Genomic DNA, 19,284 nt, shown 5'->3' on the forward strand with positions numbered 1-19,284 from the left:
AGGTGTTAGACATATTAAGTTATGTGACTGAAATTGTCAATGTTTGAATATTATTGATGTGACTGGGCTCTGCCCTTTCTGGGATTTAATAAAAATTATTTTTGAAAAAAAAAATTAAAAATACACATCAAGCTTGTAAAATGTGAAAATCATAAAAAATATCATGTAATAGTATATGCTATAATGTGTCTCAAATTACTCAGAGAAAAGACACTATACCTCCCCCCATAAGAGAGGGACAGTGCAGAAAGAAGGATCACCTCTCTTCTCATTAGTCCTCCTGCAAGTGGGGGTATGTCCCATAGTCTGGTACTACATACAATGCGTCCAACTCTATGAATGGGAGTGTTAGTACTTTATAAAGCCTGCACATAAGCAAAACCTTGGCCATGCTCACCTCCATCAACTCAAACAACAGTCCAGGTTCAATGACAACTGTGAGTTCATACTCGGTGGTATTCTTTCCCGGAATGGCACCCAGAAAGATGTCTCTAATGGAACAAGCGGCCTCCACAGCTTCTACAAGGCCAGGTTTCCTCCACACAGAGTTGGGCACTATCCAGCCTCCATGGAAAACACTTTGGTTTTCTGCTCCATCAGGGCAAAGGACAGATAGAAAAAAAAAAAGATTCCATTACTGAAGAGTACCCATCAACTGTACAATTTCAGGAAACCAACAAGGTCTCTGGGTTATAAAGATCAAAAAGAACATCAGATACCTTTGTTATAAGGCACATGCTGGAACACTTCTTCTGCTAGGTGTGGAAGGATAGGTGCAAATGAGCGTACCACAATATCCAAAGCAGCGGCCAAGACTGTCTGACAGGAGCGGCGCTTGGGATCTTTTGCCTCCTCGCAGTAAAGTCTGAAATGGTCACAAACACGATAGAGATAGATATACATATAGAGTCTTACAATCCACAGTCCCTGCAAGAGAAACTCACACACCCCAGGGTCCCTCCCAATCCATATCCCGAAGTAAATCCAACGTGCACCGACCCAGCATGCACTGGTCGATGATGTCAAAAGGGGTTCGGGTCAGCAGCAGTGTTTATCTTGATTGATGATGGATCTACATCGGGGGTCATTGTTTTTTTTTCAATAAAAGTTGTCAAAAACTGTTTGCGTTTTCATTTTTGACACATTTTTTGGTGAATGAGTAGGGGTACCAAAGCACCTCCCCCTATGTTAAGGGCATGTGGCCTAGTATGGCTTGCCAGGCTACATGCTTGGATAAAAGGTCTGGTATAGATTTTGGAGGAAAGTCCCCCCATTTATTTATTTATTATTTAATTTTTCGCGTGGGGTTTTCCTCAAAAAAGTCTGATATGGATTGGGGGGCCACGCCATTTTTTTGTTTTATTTTGGTGAGGGGTTCCCCTTTAAATCCGCATCAGACCTGAAGGGCTCTCCTTAACAACCAGCTGCTGTTAAAGACACATGTGGCTGTCGGCTCCAAAAATTTGCATCTGAACTGTATCTGGAAATTGCAGCTGAAAAGCTGTTTTGGAAACTCACAGTGAAAAAGACAGAAATTCACACCGGACATGTGTGGACCTACCCTAACTGACTACAGCAATGCCTCAATGTGTATGTTACCCCAACATTTCATATTTTCGATATGTCTCTGTTGTAACCTGTTCTCTTTTTTCTGCTTCCTTTGCGTGAAATACCTGGTGGTCCTGCCAATCCCCCTGCTTTCCGATTTCAAACTGACCACACTAGGTATGGATGCAAATCCATCTCAGCATGGTCAGTTTTGTTCTTTGCATTCTGCTTGGGAGAACAGCCTGCCTATACTCCAGTTTTCAGACTTGTGCTGACATACCCCCTGCACAGCTAATCACTGGGAAGATCAGTGTACTGCTGTTTCTCCGCCTCCTACTGACACAGCGCCCTCCAGTGTGATCGATCCAGCGGGCCCTGGGACTTCAATCCTCCCCCGGACTTCCTTCCGGTTTTCACGCTTTCGGCAGTTTTAAAGGCGATGCACACAGGAGTCACATCGTCAGGGCACAGATCTGGAGCCGTAAATGTTTAATGAGCTGTGCATACGTGGTTCAGCGTGCATGGTGGCTGACAGGCAGGAAGAAGCTTGTATGAGAGAAGAGACCAATAGGGACTCTTCTCTCATAAATACCCCGCCTGTCAGCAATTTTTTTTTAAATTAAGTTTACCACCACTTTAAGCTGATAAAAGAATTTCCAATTGTGTTACTGTGGAGTCATCACACAACGGCTGCATGCCACCCCAATTTTGGTTCATTGCTATTATTCTGAATGGCTTGCTGGTTTCCGGCTGTCTTTTCTTGTCACATGCTGAATACAGTCTAGTGATGATTGTCTTGCTGCATGTCAATAAATTGCCCAGCCTGCTGCCACAACCTGGACATAAAAGTATCAGTTACGTCCGTCCATAAGTTGACCTGGACACCATGTTAGGGGTCATCAATGCACAAATAATATATATCATACACACAGCCAAGCAGGACACATAGTTCTACCTGTCTTTTATTATACTGAAGTAGAAGCTTGACAGGTCTCTGGTGATCAGGGCCTCAAGCAGACGGATAACTTTTCCAAACTCGTAATTCTTATAGGCCTCTGTTACCTGGAGATATACAGTATATTAAAAACACTGCAAACAATGCATCAATACATGTCAACATAAAAAAGAAAACCTGTTATGACAAAAATGTCTGCCACTGCTGACCCACTACTAAAAATGACAGCTGCCCCGTTGTATACTCCTGTGCTTTCTAAGCTGCTGACTGAAAGAAGTAATCAGATCAGCAGATCTGAATTCCATGACGCCTAGGTGACTAGTAGTTGTAGCGGGTAAGCAATGGCAGCCTATGTATTTTTGTCATGACAGGTTTCCTTTAAAGTGACCCTCTCCGAGGGGCAACAAAATAAAACAGACTAAGCAGTGAAGAAAGTGGTATTGTACCCACCCGATTAGTCAGTCTGTCTGTAACTTCTCCAATCTGTCCTGCAGCGACTAGGGATCAGCCAGAGGAACCCAAGCAGCCAGCAAGGGGAGAAGATATTCAACCAGCCTGAACAATCAAATCAGACTGGAACTGGGAGCTCTGCTACAGAGTAAAGTTTTAGCAAATGGGCTGATGGAGGAGTATGAACAATACCCTTTTCAGGTTGGTGCCTCTATCATTTTGTTAACCCCCTTAATAGGGTCACTTTAATAAAATCAATCATTGCGCTTATTTAACGTAATAAGCAGCCCTTCAGCATCTGAGATCTGTAAATCCTATAATGCCATGCCAACAGCTTGTCTTGACCACCATTACCTTGCTGGCGTAGTCCTGTAGCATATGCAGCATGTATTGATCTATGATGTACATCTCTGGGCCAGGCACGGAGTCCGTTTCTGGGCTGAACCCAGACAGGTTACCCAGCATGAAGCGCAGTGTGTTCCGCAGCTGAAAAAAGATACACAGGTGAAGCTAGAGGATGCTCTTAGCTCTCCAACAGTTAGGTAGGCTGAAGTGTCTGTAATTGTTTAAAAAAAAAAAAAAAAAAAAAGGATCCTGTTCCCTTAAAGCAGGTTATACAGCACAGTGCTTGTGTTGTGTAATTTGGCCCACTGTATCACCTAAAATACCTGGCTCACCCTGCCTGGTTCTGCCCTCCCCCCTGTAAACTGACCACGGTGAATAATGGCTGCTGAGTCCTGACACCGTGGTCGGTTTACGTGCCTCCGTCATCTGCAGCCCTGCTGTCCTCCTCCCTCCCCCCCCCTGCCTGTCAGCTTGTGGCAGTGCTGCTCTGCTCCCCGCCCCTTCCCGTTATCATAACTATATTACGATCATACCATCTCATCTGTTAATTATAAATATGTGTCCCAGTGTCTGTGCTGTATAAAAACAATGCCACTTTCTACCTTATTTCAGAGAGTCTCCTGGTGCTCACATGACTACTCACCGCTATCCTCCTCTCCTCCCAGGTGACAACATACCAGATTTGTTATTAAAAAAAAAAATAAAAAATACCCTTTACAACCACTCTAAAGTACCAATAAATAAATACTGTGTTGATTTTTTTTCCATCCTTTCATCTAGCTGCTTGGAGTGGAGTCACGTGACTTACTCCTATGTGACAGCACTGGTGCTTGGCCCAGCATTACTGCATAGGGATGGGGTGAGCCCTGGGTAAGCTCTGTATACTATAACATGGAGCTTGCACAGGATTTCCTTTTCTCATTTCCGGCATTTGAAAACAGCAGTAAGGTAGTAAAGTAAAGGTGAGTATGTGTGGCTGGAGAGGGAGCATTAAACCAAACTTGTTGATTTTCCCTGCTAGGACAAAGCACAGGAAATATTTACCAGCTGAGAAAACGACTGGAGTGCTAAAACATCTTCAATATTACTGAACAAAGCCAGCTGAATGCCAACAACTACCAGCTACCATGACTTGGATAAAGGAGAACCTTCACAGACAATTTCTTCTTTAAAGTAGGGATGTACCGATACCAGTATCTCTGCCAGCGCTGATCCCAAGCATTTGTACGAGTATTGGTACTTGCCCAAATGCTCCCGATACCGAAAATGATACTTTGCGGTGCGATTTGCGTCAATACAAAATTAATGGGTGTAAATTCCACTGCAAAGAATCGCATGTGATTTGAACAGGAATGCAGTGCGATTCCTGTCCGATTAGCATGCGTTTTAACCCACCGCACCAGTGTGTGTGTATATGAAGGGAAAAGCGCCATCTAGTGGGCAGTTTAAATAATGTAAATAAGGCGGTATCGGTGCAACCCTATTTTATTAAAGCAGATATAAACCCAATCTCTAAAAATCACATATAATCTGGCATGACCAATGTTAACTCTTATAAGTAAATTCAACCATTCGAAATCTGAAGCATTCATTTAAATATTACCTGTTAATCCTGCCATGTAGGTCCTCATTTTATCACTTCCTGTTATCGGATGACAACCCTCTAAACCCCGTCTCTCAATTGCTATCCTGCGTTGTCACCCTGGCTTTCGATGGAAACTACAAATGTCTGTTTCAACACATTATGCAAGCATGGTTCACGGTTGTCACCCTCATAAAACCCACCCTGCAATATGTCATTCACCCGTACACAGAAACGGCTGCAAATAGGCAGTTGAAGATCAGCTGCACTGAGATGAAACAGTATGAAAAAAGGGAAAACAGTATTTAGATTTTTTTATACGGCTCGGTTACAGAGCTCAAGCAAACAATCATTTATTTATTCATGATTTATATCTACTTTAAGTGCTCCAAGCTTTTTTCCATAGAATCATTGCAGCTGTAAACTGCGTCGTCTCTCAAATATTACATAAACATCCAGGCTTACCTTAATGATATCCTCCCGTGCTGAATTCAGTACTGTAGGCCCAATGAGAACTTCAGTAAAGACATTGGACTCAGCTACCCACCAGCGTAGGACATCAGCTCCATAGGCCGGCTCTTTTGTTTTGTCCTGAGGTAAAGAAAGCAATTTCACTTTATTCACACGTTAAAATATGTATTTATAAAATCGTGACTAGGGGAAAAGACAGATCGTTGTTCCTAGCTATTAGGAACTCACAATCTGCCTCTCCTTATAGAACATGGATTGGCGTGTTTACACACACACACACACACACACTGCTGTTCTGCCTCTCGTTCCTGCGATCGCATCGGCACCCCCCGCAGTGCAGCGGGCGTGCGTCTGCTATCCCGCTTAAAGGAGCCGATGTACAAATACGACGGTTTTGCGGGATCGTGCCGACCTGCCGCTGTATAATGGCATTAGCTGGTTGGCAAGCGGTTAACGATTTAGTATTAGCTTTGTTAAGGTAGAACTATAGGCAAAACATTTTTTTTCCCATGTTGGATAGAGGAAGGAAGGGTTATTACCCTTATCAGATTTTTTTTTTCACCATCTATGTCCCATTGCAGAGATTTCCCTTCACTTCCTGTCCCATAGCCAAGCAGGAAGTGAGAGGAAATCCCTGCAAATTAAGGGAATTCCTTGGGGACCCCCCAGGTCACCAGAACTAGTGTCCTCATTGGAAGATTTCCCCTCTATTACTTTTCTAGGGACAAACCAAAATTTGGGATTTTTTTTTACTTTCAATGATAATGGTAAACAGGACAAATAAAGAGGGTGGATCTTCCTAACGGGAGCACAGACAGCAATAAGAACTGACAGGTGTTCTAACCCCTCTCCACTCTATCCAAAACTAAAAAAAAAAAAAAAGTTTTGCCTTTAGTTATACTTTAAAAACATTGTAACATGAGATTTCTTTTGGGAAAGTTAAATGTGTGGATTAAGGGCTGGTTCACACCACAAAAAGGCACTCCAGATGTGTTCTGGATGAGTTTCTATATGCGCGTTTTTAACGTGTTGCTGGCGCATTTCAGTGTGTTTTTGATACGTCTCCGTATGCATTCCAGATGTTTTTTTTATTCTTTTATCCTGTTTTTTTTCCCACTGTACCAGGGTCCAGTGCATTTTTGATGCGTTCCAGTACAGTCCAGTAACATTACAGCATGTTCTACTTTTCTGGAACTGGAACGCCCTGGTGTGAACTATGCAATTGGAAACCATATAACCTACTTACCATGCGTTTTCGATCCAGAAAAAAAAAACGCACTGGACTGCGTGTGGTGTGAACTGGCCCTTAGTGCTGCTTTCGAGTCCAGCTTGGACAAAAAAAAAAAAAATTATGGATTCCCCCCCAACAGCTCTTAAAAAAAAACAAAAAAACACTACAACTGCTACATTATAGCAGCTTCTTAATGCATCCCCTCCCCCCCCAGTCCCTCTGTCCAGCGATGTCAACGAGTGTCTTAGCTGTCCGAGATTCTCCCTCCTGATTGGCTGAGACACAGCAGCGGCACCATTGGCTGCCGCTGCTGTCAAAGTCAACTAGCCAATCAAGAGAGAGAGGGGGCGGGGCCGGGGCTCCAAGTCTGAATGGACACAGGGAGCTGTGACTCAGCCCGGGTGCCCCCATAGCAAGCTGAACAGGAGGGAGGGGCCAGGATCACAGAAGAGGGACCTGAGAAGAGGAGGATCTGGGCTGCTCTGTGCAAATCCACTGCAACAGAGGAGGTAGGTATAACATATTTGTTATTTTTATAGGAAAAAGAACGAGATTTTAGTATCACTTTAAGCTTCTATACTAACCCCATCTTCCAATCAGTCTAAACTTTTTCCAGGTTGATGCTAAAAATGAGCTTAGGCATCTTCCGAACTCATCTCTATTTGACCATCAATATTAAGCTTCTTTTTAAAAGCGGAGTTCCCCTTAAAAAAAAAACAAAAAAACGTAAAAGTCAGCAGCTACAAATACTGCAGCTGCTGAATAATCAGACACTTACCTGTCCCAGGGTCCAGCTATGCGGGGGATCGAAGCCCCGTTTGTCTCCCCCTCGGCTCGGCGGCGCCAGCATTTTAACTGTGGGCGCCCGGCTGTGGCTTCACAGCCGGGCACCCACTGCGCATGCGCGAGTCGCGCGTCGTGACTGGCCGCGCAATCATCTGGGACCTGTCACGTGTCCCAGATGATTGACAGAGGGAGGGGAAAGAGGTGATCTCCCTTCCTGCGCCGAGGGAAGTGACGTCAGGAGCCCAGCCACTGAAGGAGGAAGACTAAGAGGGACCCCCTAGCAACAGGCATTTAGAGTTGAGTAAAAAAAAAATTTTTTCTCCAAATGCTTTTTTTTTTAAGCACATTAATTTTTTTTTTTTTTTTTTTTTTTGGGGTGGAACTCCACTTTAAGTCAAATTAGCTGCAGGCTGAGTCACCCCCCCCCCCCCACACGCGTAAACAGGGCTTCAATGTCATTAGCATCCCATCCTTTAAGTGTGCTGCGGTTTGGGTAATGACTCTGCAGTTAATTGCAGTTAAAAAAAATAAAACACAAGATTTTGATGTTTGGATGGAGATGAGTTCGGGTGAGTCTTTCAGCTGCACCAAGATCTGATGAATAGGGACCCTCTGTGCCCCTGAAACACATTAACTTTTTATGGTAGAAGAATTCCACCAAATTTGAACCGTACTTTCACACAATACTGTATACACTTTTCTGCTTGCGTATCACCTGAGACACAAGCTGTCCCTCGGCTGCTACTTTTTGGAGAGAAACTGTTCCTCAGCTGTGAACATCTATTAAAAAGAGCTTTAGCCCTACTTCTCCTTTAAGACTATTTCGCCCTGCAAAAGGCAACAAATGGAAAATGACATTTCAAATATATTAAAAACAATATGGGTATTATTCGTGACTTTTGCGTGTACGCTGAGCCATACGCACAGCAATTTTTTTTTGTTGGTATAAATAGACCTCTAAGTCCACGTTCACACCGGTGCCATTTGTCATGTGATTTGACAGTTCCAAATCACACGAAAAAGGTGCCTCCCACTGCCGGTAATGGTACCATTCATATTGCTGAAACTCATGTGGCAGCGATTATGAAAAAGGTTCCTGCACTACTTTTTCCCGATTCCATTGCAACTTGCATAGATGTCTGTTAAAGTCAGAAGCCGCAATGAAATCGGCAGTGCAAATCGCAACGGATTTGTGGCTTTGAAATCGCGCTGAAGTGGCGAGATTTTAAAGTCACAGCAGTGTGAACCAGGGCAAAGTGTGGTAAACATTTAGCAAATCGATAACAATTTGTGCTAGTTGTACAGAAGTCAATGATATTTTGCATAGTATTAAGATGGTGGGGTGGTAGCTAGGGATGAACTGACACCGTTTTTTTTTTACCGGCGAGTACCGATACGTTTGGTCAATACTTGGCGATACCGAGTACCGATACCTTTGAGGTGCGATTGGAGTCTATTCAAAATGAATGGGCTCAAATCACACTACAAAGAATTGCATGCGATTTGAACAGGAATGTCTGAATCCCATGTGATTTCCCGCACCACTCCTGTGTGAACCCAGGCTGAAATCACTATGGCAAACTTGGGTTCACACAGGAGTGGTGTTGGATCGTATGCGATTCTTTGCAGTGCAATTTGAGCCCATTCATTTTGTACATGCTCAAATCGCAGCACAAAGGTATCGGTTTCGGGTATCGGAGCATTTTCACAAGTACTCGTTAAAAATTTTTGGTATCAGCTCAACCCTAATGGTAACAATAAGGATATATAGTAAAAAGACAATTCTATTGTGCAATATAGCTATTTTTATTACAGGGTTTCCACAAAAGATGTTTGAGTAACCATAATAATTCTTATTGATAACGATACCACCACAGTAACAATCTTACCTGCCCCCCATTTATGATGACATCTGGGTCCACCACGTTTCCAATGGATTTAGACATTTTGTCTCCCGTTTCAGACAGAGCGAATCCATGGACTATCACATTCCTAAAAGACACAAAGACAGAATATGAAAGCGCACTTCAGAAGTTTTTTTTAATCAAGAGTTAAAGTGGAACTCTAGCAAACACTTTATTTGTTTTAGATGGAGTTGGGTAGGGTTGGTACTAGAGATGCACCGAAATTTCGGCCGCTGAAAATCAAATGAAAATAGGGATATCAGCATTTTTCAGATAGAGAAAAAGGTGTCCATAATGGCGCCGAAAACGCACACAATTTTGCTGCGATTTTACTGTGCTTATGGTGTTTTTCATAGGTCATGTGACTCAAAAACCACATCAAAAATGTAACACGGGTGCGTTATTGATGTGTTCTTGCTGCGTTTTCATAGCATTTCAATGAGGAGGTGTGTTTTTGGCGTGTTTTTTTTTTTTTTTTTTTTTTTAACGGACCGAAAATGCATAGGAATTTTTTTTAACACCACAAGGGAAGCACAAGGGACCAGTGTGCATTTCTCTTGAGCTTTTTTGCGCTAAAAGGTGCTAATAATTAATTATTAATTCATATTGATTGAAATTTATGATATTAATTAAAAAGTCAAAAATACAAATATATATATAAAAATATACATTTTTTTAAAAAACTCATTTTTGTTTTCGGTTTCAGCCAAGTGCATCCTGAATTTTCAGTTTCAGCACCAAAATTTTCATTTCAGTGCATCTCTAGATGGTACATCTTTCAGGCTTCTGTTGATGTCTGTGTCCCTACAAGGAATATTTCCTGTTCTGATTTTTTTTTTCTAGCTTTCTAGTTTCAATAGTATATGGTGTAAGAAACCATGTTAGGCTTTACCTGCTTTCCATGCCTCTGCTGGGAGATTCATCATCACGACTGTTCTTGGTAAGAACCAGTGGCGACTGGTGGTATATTTTTTGGGGGGAGCGGCAATCTATCCACCCCGGTCAGTCACCAGCCCCGTACTTCCCCATCTAGGTCGTGGGCAGCGCTTCCTAAGGGCGGCGGCTTCACCCTGCGTCCCCTCCTCCTGGTGCTTTACGGCGGCTACCCCTGTCTCTCCTCCCTGCTCAGTGGCCAATAGGATCACTTCTACTCTCGGCCAACCGGGTGACGGATCTCAGGATCCACTTTCTAATTGGCCAGAAGGAAAATCAGGAAGACGGTAGCGAATATTAATTTGCTATGGTCAAACAACTGGGTGGGCTCTGCGCCCAGAGCCACCCTTTTTTGAAGCCTATCTAATCACGTGCTTCTAAAAAAAAAAAAAAAAAACCCATTGGAATCCATGTGTCCAGCCCCACATGTAGATTAGGAAACTGGACGCATGGATTAGGGAGGCAGCATCCCTGCGCCTGGTATGGATGGGCCACCACCTATAAGAACGGTCTCAAAAAAGGTGGTGATCCAAAATTTTTTAACTGTTGTAAGGAACAGGAAGTGAAAGGAAATCTTCCAATGGGCAAACCTGTTCTGCTGACAACTGTCTGAATGGATTTCTTCTCACTCTGGAGAGATCTACTTTTACCACCTGTTGTATCTCTGCGACACGAAGAAGGGGGGACTGGACTAAAAGCAAAAAAAAAAAAAAATAGGAAATCCTGCTCTGAATCTAAACCATTCCCTGTTCTACTTTAAAAGATTAAAAGGTTAGAAATTACCAAAAAAAAAAAAAAGGGTTTATCTTATCTTTATCTATATAGGTAAAGCCTAATCTAATATATGTGAAAGTTGAATAGTAAGGAGCAATATTTTTTAGCACACAGCTCATTTTCTGTCCAATAAACAAAGAAAAGAATAAGTCTACTGTCATTTTCTAGTCTCCAAAGCCCAGCTATAGAATTTGAAATCTAAAAGATCTGACTGTCAAAATATATTTCCCAGAGCTGCAGTTTATTCTACTTATATTTTGCCTTCTCGGGCTCCTCCTTTCCTCCCTCATCAAAATAAAAAATTTCAATTTTCATTACATACATTATTTTAGACCCAGTGACATCATCCCTAGATCTCGGTGCTTCTCTATGCAATGCAGGCAGATCATGGATGGTGAGAGGGGCTGGCAGTACTCGGTATTCTTCTTAAGAGCCCTCAGCCCTGATGCAAGCAGTGGGCTAGCTCTTGACCGCAGTAATGCAAATATTAAAATGCCTTGATGGGTGGGTGTCAGTCTGGTGGCCCCAGGTAAGGCCCATCTCTGATTCTGAGCCACCATGACTGAAAAAATTGAAAGCCAATGAATTAGGGCGAGCAAGGGACTGGATGTCCTCTACCACCAGGACATGAAATGGGCTCTATCTGACTTGCTAGTGCTTCTAATGCACATTGTGGGAAGCTCAGAGTGTGTAGTGAAATTAAAGTAAGACATTTCAGGCACAGGAAAGGGGCCTGTACAAGACTGAAGGTAAGGCTGGAGTTTTATGCCTCTTGTATACTGCAGCTTGAAAAAGCCCAGTACAGTTTTTTTTTACTGGTTTAAAATGCAGCCCATTGTGTACAATGTGTCTGTACACAAAGGTACGTAAATGAGCGCTGCGTAATCTTGAGTAAAAAACAAAATAGAAAAATCTGTGTTCCCAGTCAACATTTTGCACCGGTAAATATGTGCAAATGCGCACAAACATGCGTATATGAGCAATTATGCACAACACAAATACCTGAAATTACATCCAGAAATGCTGATGCTCAAAACATCAGTACCGTGTGCAAGAGCCCTTAAAGTGGATGTAAACCCTCACATATACCCAGTGAAGTGAACAGCCTCAGATGATACACAGAGATAAATAGATGAATAAAATCTCCCTACATAAGTTTTAAATGTATATCTGCTGTCTTCAGTTTAAATATACTGTTTAGAAAGTATAGGTCCTGTTAGAATTTTCTCTTCCTGATTCACCTGTCGGTTTGGATTCTTGCAATACACTGTGAGACAGCTGATTGGAGGAAAGGCACACACCCCCTCACCTGTGAATAGAATAGCTCTCTGCTAATCTATTTATAGCACCCACCCCAACACAAAATTCAGCCTGGTTTTATCACAGTTAACAGAGAACTTGTCAGAAGTTCTCATGCTGATAACAAAAGAATGGAGCAGGAGAAAGCTAGAGGGGTTGAAGAGAAATAAGAAAACACTGCAGATTCTTTTGCCCAGCTCAAATTTCATGAATGTTTACATCCACTTTAATGTGATTCTAAAGTCTGTTTTTTTCATTAAAAAAAAAAAAAAACATGTTATACTTACCTGCTCTGTGCAATTGGTTTTGCACAGAGCAGCCCAGATCCTCCTCTTCTCGGGTCCATTGCTGGCGCTCCTAACCCCTCCCTCCTGCCGAGTGCCCCCACAGCAAGCAGCTTGCTATGGGAGCCCCCGAGCTGAGGCGCTGCTCTGTTTGTCCATTCAGACACAGAGCTGCGGTTCCGCTCTGCCCCCCCTCTCTGCTCATTGGCTCACTGCTGTCTCAGCCAATGAGGGAGAGTCCGAGACTCTTGTGCAACATTGCTGGATCGAGGTGGGCTCGAGTAACTATTAGGGGGGCTAAGGGATGCTGCTGCACACAGAAGGGGTTTTATCTTAATGCATAGAATGCATCAAGATAAAAAAAAAAGCGTCTGACTTTAGAACCACTTTAAAAGTGTAAGCTAAAAATGAAATACTTTTTGATAAAATGAGAAAGGGTTTGATCCCATATGCGGTGTGGGGGCTGTGTTTGGCCACACAGGGATTTACAGACAGTCCCATTCATTTATTTGGGATGCAGTAGCTGCACAGACACAGCCGCTGCTTCCAATTTGACAGCTGTGCAAGTGCACAGTCCTGAATGCATCCAGGGCCATGCACCCGCATACACGCTGCTGTCAAATTTGGAGTAGCGGCTGTGTTCCAATTAAAATGAATGAGACTCTGCCTGCACAGGATACACAGAACACCGATGCATCCCTTGGTGGCCAAACACAGCCCTTGCATTAGCGTACGCTATAGTACACCCAAGTGAATAAGGCCTAAAACGCTATAAAAATCTGATAGGGATTATAATACTTTTAATCTTTCCCCATTCTAGCCAAAATTTAAAAAAAAAAAAAGTTTTGGGCTTGACATACAGAATCAAACTGATCTTTCCACAGGCATGCAGAATCGTGTTGGCAAAATATTCATGTTTATTTAAGGGGTAGACTAATCTGTCTAAAGCATAGATGGATCGAATCTTGGCCAGTTCAGCAGGGACCCGCTGAGATTCGATCCATCTGTGGGCATTAACATGTGATTAATACCAGGGGATATAGCCGCTAGCGTTAATCATTGTGTTCTCTCGGCAGGGACGGATCCCGAACCCCCCTTCTGGGAGAACACAATAGCTCTGCGTGAGGGATTCCTCCATCAACAATGACCATGGTTGCAGGAAAGAAAATCACATAACCTATGGCTGGCTTTATAAGCACATACCATAATACATAGTACACACATCATGCTCTATTAAACACTTAGTTTCACACACAGCCATTAGTGAATACAACATCCTGTGATAAAGTATAGTAAGGTGAAAATGCTACATTTCCTCATCTACTCTACACCATCCAATACAAGAAGTAATCCAGGAATTCAATGACAATTGCTTCCCAGCAAACAAACATTCATGTCCCGGTCACTGAGTTATACTTGGTAACCACATTTTAGCTGTTTAGCACTATAGGGCATAAAGTAATAAAAGACACGATAGCACCCCAATGTACACAAACCTTGGACTGCACTTCTGCAAGGTTGTTTTTGTACAGCAGACCGAAGAGCAAAGGTCAAACAATATTGATTATTAATGTCATTTGTTTGCACAAGGATAGAATATATCTTAGAGCAAAGGGAATGACAGGAAAACTAAAGGTCAGACATGTAAAAAAAAAAAAAAAAAAAAGCATGGGATGGGTTGTTAATGAAATCTAATAAAACTACCTATTTTAGGGCCGAAACAACAAATTGATTAAATCGACAACTAATCGATTATAAAAATAGTTGTCAACCATTTTCATAATCGATTAATCGGCCAGCCGATCAGTTGGTCTGCATACAGAATGCATTATTTGTTTACATATCAGGAAATACAGTGCAGCACACATACAGCTCAGTACACCATCCATGCATGTCAGTAAGTGCCTGAGAACTTGTGAATGTTAATATGTGAGGAGCAATGCCTCATGGGACATGTAGTCCTGGGCAGGAAGTGAGTGGCTCTAAAGGCAGAAGTTATTTTACCTTGCTATAGGGGCGCTCTATAATATACTTTGCAGCTTGCTATAGGGGCACTCTGAAGGCAGGAGGAGCCAGAAGCGTCGGTGAGGGACCCCAGAAGAGAAGAATCAGGGCTGCTCTGTGCAAAACCATTACACAGAACAGGTAAGTATAACATGTTTAACCACTTAAGCCCCAGACTATTTGGCTGGCCAAAGACCAGAGCACTTTTTGTGATTTGGCACTGCGTCGCTTTAACTGACAATTGCGCGGTCGTACGACGTGGCTCCCAAACAAAGTTGACGTCCTTTTTTCGCCACAAATAGAGCTTTCTTTTGGTGGTATTTGATCACCTCTGCGGTTTTTATTTTTTGCGCTATAACAAAAAAAAGAGCAACGATTCTGAAAAAAAACGCATTATTTTTTACTTTTTGCTATAATATCCCCCAAAAAATCTATAAAAAACATTTTTTTTTCCTCAGTTTAGGCTGATACGTATTCTTCTACATATTTTTGGTAAAAAAAAAAATCGCAATAAGCGTTTATTGATTGGTTTGTGCAAAAGTTATAGCGTCTACAAAATAGGGGATAGTTTTATGGTATATTTATTAATATTTTTTTTTTACTAGTAATGGCGGCGATCAGCGATTTTTATCGTGACTGCGACATTATAGCGGACAGATCGGACACTTTTGGTGCTATTTTGGGACCATTTACACAGTGATCAGTACGATTAAAAATGCATTAATTACTGTGTAAATGTGAAAGGCAGTGAAGGGGTTAACCAAGAGGGGGCGCTGCAGGGGTTGTGTCCTAGGGATGTGTTCTAACTGTAGGGGGGATGGGCTACGTGTGTCACGACACTGATCACCGCTCCTGATCACAGGGAGCTGTGATCAGTGTCCTGTCAATAGGAAGAATGGGGAAATGCTTGTTTACATCAGCATTTCCCCGTTCTTCCTCTCCGTGAGACGATCGTGGGTATCCCCGTGGACATCGAGTCTGCGGGACCTGCGATCACACTCACGGAGCTCGCGGCAGGGTCTCGCGCGCAACGCCAGCGGCGCGTGTCCACACAGTGGCAAATTTAAAGGGACATACCCGTACACCCATTTGCCTGTCCGTGCCATTCTGTCAACGTAAATGTTCGTGCGGCGGTCGGCAAGTGGTTAAAAAAAAAAAAGAAAAATCACTATAAAGACTGTGTGCAGGGAAGATCAGCATCTGAACCCAGAGAAGGTGGAGGCGGATAGACTGGAGGTAATAGAAGGCATTACAATTACATTTAAAGTAAACTTTTACCAGTATTGTGCATTATATATAAAATGATCATATCCATGAAAAGAAAAAAAAAAAAAAAGTTTCAGCTTTTAGTACTACTTTAATATAAAAGATTTATATCTCCCTTCCATCCTTCATATAGCTTCATGTCTGACTCCTAGTTAAAATGCCCATACAGTTGTGCTCATAAGTTTACATACCCTGGCAGAATTTATGATTTCTTGGCCATTTTTCAGAGAATATTAATGATAACACAAAAACTTTTCTTTCACTCATGTTTAGTAGGGTTGTCCCAATACCACTTTTTTAAGACCGAGTACAAGTACTGATACTTTTAAGTACTCGCCGATACCAATACTTTTTTTTTAATGTCATGTGACAGTTTTCAAAGCACAATACAGATTAGGTGGCACTGATATGCAGCACTGATAGCATTAGGTGGCACTAATGAGCACTGACTGCTGGCTGGCACTGACAGATGGCGGGCACTGACAGATGGCACTGATGGCTCACACTGACAGGTGGCTGGCACTTATAGATGGTACTGATAGATGGCATTGATAGGTGGCACTGGCACTGATAGATGGCAATGACAGGTGGCTGGCATTGATGAGTGGCACTTATGGGCATTGGGCACTGATAGGTGGCATTTATTGTCACTGATGGGCAGGCACTGAAATGCCATGAGGAAAGGCTGCCTGCGAGGGCTCATCTTGGTACTCCTTGCACCCGACCGCATAAAAGCAGCAGCGACCATCTTGTTACACCCAGCCTGAACTATATAGGCTGGGCGTAACAAGATGTCCGCTGCTGGCTTACTACGGCCGAGTGCAGGGTGTACCAAGATGGGCGTCAGCATGTCCAACCGCCGACGTCGACGCGGAGCGTCACTTCCGTTGTTACGCCCGCTGACTTCCGGTTGTACCAGGTCGCTTTGTATATCTCTCCCAGGTATTGGATCTGGCATCGGGAGCATTTGTGCGAGTACAAGTACTCGCACAAATGCTTGGTATCGGTATCGGGACAACCCTAATGGTTAGTGTTTGTCTGAAGCCATTTATTATGAATCAACTGTGTTTACTCTTTTTAAATCAAAATGACAACAGAAACTACCCAAATGACCCTGATCAAACGTTTACATACTCCAGTTCTTAATACCGTGTATTGCTCCCTTTAACATCAAATGACAGCTTGAAGTCTTTTGTGGAATTTGTGGATGAAGCTCTTTATCTTCTCAGATGGTAAAGCTGCCCATTCCTCTTGGCAAAAAGCCTCCAGTTCCTGTAAATTCTTGGGCTGTCTTGCATGAACTGCACGTTTGAGATCTCCCCAGAGTGGCTCAATGATATTGAGGTCAGGAGACTGAGATGGCCACTCCAGAACCTTCACTTTATTCTGCTGTAGGCAATGACAGGTCGACTTGGCCTTATGTTGTATGTCACATGAGCAGCATCCTGGCTGATGAATGCAAATGTTCCTCCAGTATTTGTTTAATAACATACTGCATTCATCTTGCCATTCATTTTGACTAACTTTCTTGTGCCTTTGTAGCTTACACATCCCCAAAACATCAGTGATCCACCTCTGTGTTTCACAGTAGGAATGGTGTACCTTTCATCATAGGCCTTGTTGACTCCTTTCCAAATGTAGCGTTTATGGTTGTGGTCATAAAGCTCAATTTTGGTCTCATCACTCCAAATGACTTTGTGCCAGAAGGTTTGAGGATTGTCTCTTTGCTGTTTGGCGTATTTTAAGTGGGATACTTTGTGGCATTTGCGTAGTAATGGCTTTCTTCTGGCGACTCGACCATGCAGCCCATCTTTCTTCAAGTGCCTCCTTATTGTGCACCTTGAAACAGCCACACCACATGTTTTCAGAGAGTCCTGCATTTCACCTGAAGTTATTTGTGGGGTTTTCTTTGCATCCCGAACAATTTCCCTAGCAGTTGTGGCTGAAATTTTAGTTGGTCTACCTGACCGTGGTTTGGTTTCAACAAAACCCCTTATTTTCCACTTCTTGATTAGGGATTGAACACTAATGATTGGCATTCTCAATTTCTTGGATATCTTTTTATATCCCTTTCCTGTTTTATACAGTTCAACTACCTTTTCCCGCAGATCCTTTGACAATTCTTTTGCTTTCCCCATGACTCAGAATCCAGAAACTTCAGTGCAGCACTGGATGAAAGATGCAAGGGTCTGTCAGGCGTCCAGAAACTCATTGACCTTTTATACACACACACACACTAATTACAAGCAACAGATCACAGGTGAGGATGGTTACCTTTAATAGCCATTCAATTTGTGTGCATGTTATCAGGCCAAAATCACCAGGGTATGTAAACTTTTGATCAGGGTCATTTAGGTAGTTTCTGTTGTGATTATGATTTAAAAAGAGTAAACACAGTTGATTGATGATAAATGGCTTTAGCCAAACACTAACCATGAGTGAAAGAAAAGTTTTTGTGTTATCATTCATATTCTTTGAAAAATGGCCAAGAAATAATAAATTCTGCCAGGGTATGTAAACGTATGAGCACAGCTGTATATCCTACTTCTGGGTGCATTTATTATTATATATACGATATAAGTAATATATATTATTACTTTCACTGTTTTACAGTATAAATGAACCCCTTATAGTAGAGATAATCTGCTCTTTTTGTACTAAAAAGGGCTAATTTTAGTTTAGTTTTTTAACCCCATTATGACAGGTGATACAAAAAAAAGCATGCTGCTGCTACTAAACATCTTAGGCCTGGTTCACACCTGTGCATTTTTTGGTTCTTTTTGCAGAAACGCACTACAGTTCATTTAACATTGATTCCTATGGGACAAATTCACATCTATGCTTTTTTCAGCCGCTGCGTATTTGGAAAGGGTCAAGGACTTTATTCAATGCAAAACTGTGGGGTTTTTTTTGGTTCAATAGACTTCAATGGAGAAGCTGCAGAAAAGCATGAAGTGCATTGTTGCAGCGATTCATGTTTTTTAATCTGCCAAACATCAAATTGGCCAAAAAAAGTGCAAAATGCAAATCGCAGCAAAATAGCGTATGCAAAAATGCAAAACGCACAGCAAAAAGCACTGCAGAAACAGATCAAAAGCAAACTGCATAGGTGTGAACAGAGCCTTATGCTGATCATACACGAAAATTTTTTGTACATTTGCTAAATGAAGGAATGTAACTTGAAAATTTCACTTGCTTGTAACATTCAGTTTTAAAATGAATGTAATTTCTGAATGAAAACCACATACACTGTCTGAAAATTCCTTTGACCAAGAAGTTTTCTATTCTGCTCCTTCGAATTTTCCCATTACTGTGGTTGAAAACGAACGTCTATTTTAACGCACTAACAATTAGAAAATCGAACGAATGTTCTTAAAATTATATTTTTATTTGAAGAAAAACATTGTTTTTGTAGGGCCAGCAGATAATATGATACAACTCTGTATGAAAAA

The 19,284-nt window shown here is 42.2% G+C and overlaps 1 protein-coding gene across 1 annotated transcript in view; it reads right to left on the minus strand.

Annotated features, from left to right (window-relative positions):
* IARS2 (isoleucyl-tRNA synthetase 2, mitochondrial) overlaps window positions 1–19,284 on the minus strand; it is a 161,927-nt gene that overhangs the window by 16,469 nt on the left and 126,174 nt on the right. Inside the window, exons 16-21 of the mRNA XM_073628359.1 lie at window positions 9,258–9,360; window positions 5,346–5,471; window positions 3,308–3,439; window positions 2,504–2,610; window positions 720–865; window positions 398–588 (exon numbers count right to left, since the gene is read on the minus strand). Of these exons, the coding sequence (XP_073484460.1) occupies window positions 398–588; window positions 720–865; window positions 2,504–2,610; window positions 3,308–3,439; window positions 5,346–5,471; window positions 9,258–9,360 (805 nt within the window). The remainder of the gene's footprint in view (window positions 1–397; window positions 589–719; window positions 866–2,503; window positions 2,611–3,307; window positions 3,440–5,345; window positions 5,472–9,257; window positions 9,361–19,284) is intronic.

The sequence above is a fragment of the Aquarana catesbeiana genome, linkage group LG04, assembly GCF_042186555.1.
Source record: "Aquarana catesbeiana isolate 2022-GZ linkage group LG04, ASM4218655v1, whole genome shotgun sequence".
NCBI classification, from domain to species: domain Eukaryota; kingdom Metazoa; phylum Chordata; class Amphibia; order Anura; family Ranidae; genus Aquarana; species Aquarana catesbeiana.